The sequence below is a fragment of the Papilio polytes genome, unplaced genomic scaffold (assembly GCF_000836215.1).
Source record: "Papilio polytes unplaced genomic scaffold, Ppol_1.0 DF823958.1, whole genome shotgun sequence".
Classification (NCBI taxonomy): Eukaryota; Metazoa; Arthropoda; class Insecta; order Lepidoptera; family Papilionidae; genus Papilio; species Papilio polytes.
Window position 1 is genome coordinate 5,589 of NW_013525246.1, and position 4,300 is coordinate 9,888.

General features: G+C 36.3%; 1 protein-coding gene across 1 annotated transcript in view; it reads left to right on the forward strand.

Annotated features, from left to right (window-relative positions):
* The window catches only part of LOC106101660 (calcium-transporting ATPase type 2C member 1), a 30,593-nt gene that overhangs the window by 3,626 nt on the left and 22,667 nt on the right, over positions 1-4,300 (forward strand). The window contains exon 2 of the mRNA XM_013280969.1: positions 1,536-1,701. Coding sequence (XP_013136423.1) covers positions 1,536-1,701 — 166 coding nt within the window. The remainder of the gene's footprint in view (positions 1-1,535; positions 1,702-4,300) is intronic.

A 4,300-nucleotide genomic window follows, 5' to 3' on the forward strand; every position in this document is an offset into this window, starting at 1 on the left:
AAAAAAAACGTCAATAATAGTGTACACTAAACGATTCTTGCCGATGTTTCTAATTGACTAGTGAACCACCCAGGCTCCGTTTGGGAACAAGAAATATACTTTTCATATCTTTCATTTTAACTCCATATCCTTCCCGTTAATGTAATATATAGCCTATGTTACTCAGTGCTAATGAAGCTTTGGCGAAAAAATTGAAGTCAGTTCAGTGGTTTTGAAGCGTTAATAAAAACAATCTTTCCTCTTTATAGTATTAGTGTTACAAGGAGAACGTTAGTTATTAGTGTGGAGGGGTACACAAGTAGATGTAGACCTAGAAAGAGATGGATAGATTGAGTGAAAGGTGACATGATCAAAAAGGGAGTGATGACTGAGATAACGTATGATAGAGTTATTTGGAGGACAAAAATCTGTTGTGCCGACCCTACGAGACTATTCTCGTAGGGTCGGCACAACGTCTCGTATGATTACATAGGAAAATCTGTTGTGCCGACCTAATCATAATCATCATCCTCCATTAGGAGGAGATAGTATAGATTAATTCTTCTAAGAATTAAAAATATACGATTGTCTGCATTACAACATTTAGTTGAACATTACAGAGCGTGCAGGCTAGTTGTAAAGATCGATACGATGCCTGAAGTACGGACTCGGTAACGATTGACCCAATTCAAGCCTGAAAAGTTAATTTCAATAGAGTGCTGTAGTAGCATTTATTATGATTGTATTCGCTTCATGAATATGCTAGTGGTTAGTGATGACTTGGGCTTTATAAAGCAGTTACTTATTGATCACCAGCTCACCTCTCCAAGTCTTTCCCACTAAGGAGCTACTTTGAGATAGGGTGACTAGGTCAGCCACGTTCTCCCACTGTAGGTTGATTTCACACATATATTTGATTTTCTTTAAATATGTGCAGGTTGCATCACGATGTTTTCCTTCTCTGTATGGACATCATGTACATATGAAATTTGAAAATCGAAAAAACACATTGGTACGTCACAGGATTCAAATAGGACCTGTAGATTACAAGTCTGTTGCTTAAACCCTGAACCACAGACGCTCATATTGAATAGTTAAAATAGGATAAGAGTTGACGTCGGATTTTGACTGAATGGAATTTCTATAGTTCTCAACTGATGTACTCGAACAAAAGGTATATGAAAGTGTTGTCAACGTTTCGTATATAGAACGTATGGCTTCTGTACTTCTAAGGTTTTCACTTGACCTTAACCCGTTCTTTTATAGATTTTTATAGTTATCTAATTTCTTGTTCATACTTTCTTCGTTCTTTGTCAACTGTCAATGGGCATCACTAGGGCTAAAGGGAGTTGCTACCCTAGAATATCCAAGAATGCAAATAGGTATAAAACTTACTTCGCATTATACCATATTAATGATAGCTGCCTCACCTAGACCTAGTCTAGACATTAGCGAATTCTACGGTCTCTTGGTGTTTTGTCTAGGTTGATATTAGACCTAGTAACACACCGTGTTTTAATTAGAATACCAGTTTTAATGCTGTATTTTGTCACCAGGTGTCAGATCGCCTGCACGTGGACGTACGTCGCGGGCTATCATGGCGCGAGGCAAACGATCGTATGAACTTTGTCGGCCCCAACGAGTTCCAGGTGAAGGAGGAGGATCCGCTCTGGAAGAAATACATCGAACAGTTCCAGAACCCGCTCATCTTACTCCTACTAGGTATGTTCTATATGTTAAGAAATGAAACTGTTTGAGAAGGGAAATCAAATCGATAAATTTTATATCGAACTAGCTGTTCCCATGCGACTTCATCCGCATGAAATTATAAAAAAAAATCATTTTATTGTACACATTTGTCAATTGCAAATATCAAAATGACATGACATGATGTCAAACCATGGCAACATTGCTTCCTTGATCTTGGCAACAACTTTTGTTCTCTTTCCCATATTAGGGTTTTTATCCAAAATATTTACCCCTAAGTTTAACGGCGTGAAAATATTTAGTCTAAAGCGTGACGTTAGTGTAGGACTTTTTATAAAAAAAAGAGTTATTTGAAAATATGCTGTGATTGCCGACATCTTAGGCAACAAAGTGTTTACGCTTTATTATAATAGTATAGATTCATTCACAAATTGTGTTATATTTCTGCAATGAGAGCGGGCGTACACCTTTGTCTAAAATATCGCACGATTGTGCGATTGTCGATGGTTTCAGCCAATTCAACTGTTTAGTTGCACAACTAGAAATCGAGTAGTATGCGTAAGCTCATAGGAATCAAAGCGAGACTGAAGAGTATTGCGATAGTTCAGTCAGAGGTGTTCGCGCGCTCTAAACGTACACTAGTAAATTACAAACTGGCTGATACCATGATTTGCTGGTGACAAGTATACTACGTTAATAGTAATTATTATTTAAAAACTAACAAGGAAGTAAGTTTCCACTACTTTTTATCTAAAACATTTTATTATTTGTTTTACATTGTTTTGCAACAATAAACTATTTCAAGGATGTTCTTTATTTGGTAGAGGAAATAAAAGTATAACATTTATCGAGACTAAAATTAACTATCAACTGTAAAATGTTAGAATACAAAGAGATTACACACACGTACACAGAGAGAGAGACAGAGAGAGAAGAATTAGGTGAAAACTGTTTTTAAAATTTTTAGTTTTACAAATTTAAGAAAGGTAATCCAAATTTTATATTTTCACGCAGACCGTATTTAGTATAAGGTAAAAGCGAAAATTTGAATTTTCTACACTACGTAGCGTATTGTCTAAAACAGGTCACAAAATATTAAAATCTTTATGTATTTTTCATACGAATAATAACTACGTATTTTGTTTTTAAATATTTGCATCAACAGTGGCGTCGGTAATAAAAAATAGAAAAGATATTTATGTCTATGATAAAAATATTTAAGGATAATTTTTGGATAATGAAAGCAACTAAAATTGTTATTTACTTGGTAGCTTCGCATTTCGTAAAGCCATTGACCCAACCAAGGCGTGACCGGATTTGCTATGCAAAAAATGGCCATAGATCGAAATAACAGTAAAGCTTAGTATACATATAGTACGAGCTGTCGCCAACAACCTTCCTTACCTCGGATGAAAAAAAAAAGGCCGACAAAACCGCGTGCATCTACTTTCTACCAGCTACATTACAAACAAGGTCTCGTCAAAATCCGTCCACCCGTTCCAGAGATAGCGGTCCGCCATTTTGACTGCGCGGAAAAAAAGGTAGCATATAATGCCCGTTCATCTACCATCCAGTAAAAGTCTCGTTAAATTCAGCCCAGCCCAGTAGATAAGAACTTTTCTTCTAAGCTAACTGCTAGAGTGGAATCAATGTAGGTAGACAAAAACGTCAGTTTTGGTCTGCCCCACCCTAAAAGGGCCTACGCTGTCTGTTTCCTAAAATTGTATTCAACGCAGCGTCTCCAATATTCCGAGCGTTCTTAAAGTTTGAATCGTATTGTAGCTGTTTGTAATAAAGCCAAGTGTACACGACGAATCACATTGTGATGCATATGCTAATTTTAATTAAATATTCATGAAACAGTGGACAGTAAACTGAACAAGGATTACTGGATTAACGGAGACATTGTGATATAAATGGATTTTACCTAGACATTGTTAATACTAGGGTTTGAATAATTGGCAATTATACAAAAATGACTGTTGGCGTCGTTTATGCCGCGCACTAACAGATGGCGCTGTGGCGAGACCGTGTTGTATTAACACACGATGTTGAGAAGAATGTCTCGCCACACATATACTTTCCGGGTGCTCGAGACTGTGTGGTGTTTTTGGTAGTAGTTCTCTCCGTTCGCATTGTTGTTGGTATTTTGTACTTTTCGTTCGTTCGTTTACTTGTTCAATTTTACACAAAGTTTTGTAGGATTACAAACAAATGGTCCTTCGAGCCGGATTGTATCGGTCTGAGTGTATTGCGCTGGACTTAAATGTTCCGAGTCGGTTAATTTAAAAGGTTATTACAATTTCAAATATTTTAGGCTATTCTAGTCAGTAAAACAAATTTGTGTTTGTATGTTTGGGACTTAGACAAGGTTGATGAGTAGAAATTGTTGGTTAATTTAGAATTTGTTTACGGCCAACTGTCTGCCACTTGTTATGTCTAAGTTATTGTTATTGTATTTGTCAACCCTCTTAGTTTTGTTATATTGATTCTTATTTTAAAATTAGTCGTTTGTTTGATAGTTTGCATTTTTAACATGGAAAAAGCCAAAGGGTTGATAAGTCTTCAAGAGGATAGATTTGAGCGCATACAGAAGGCTCAAACAAATTATTTA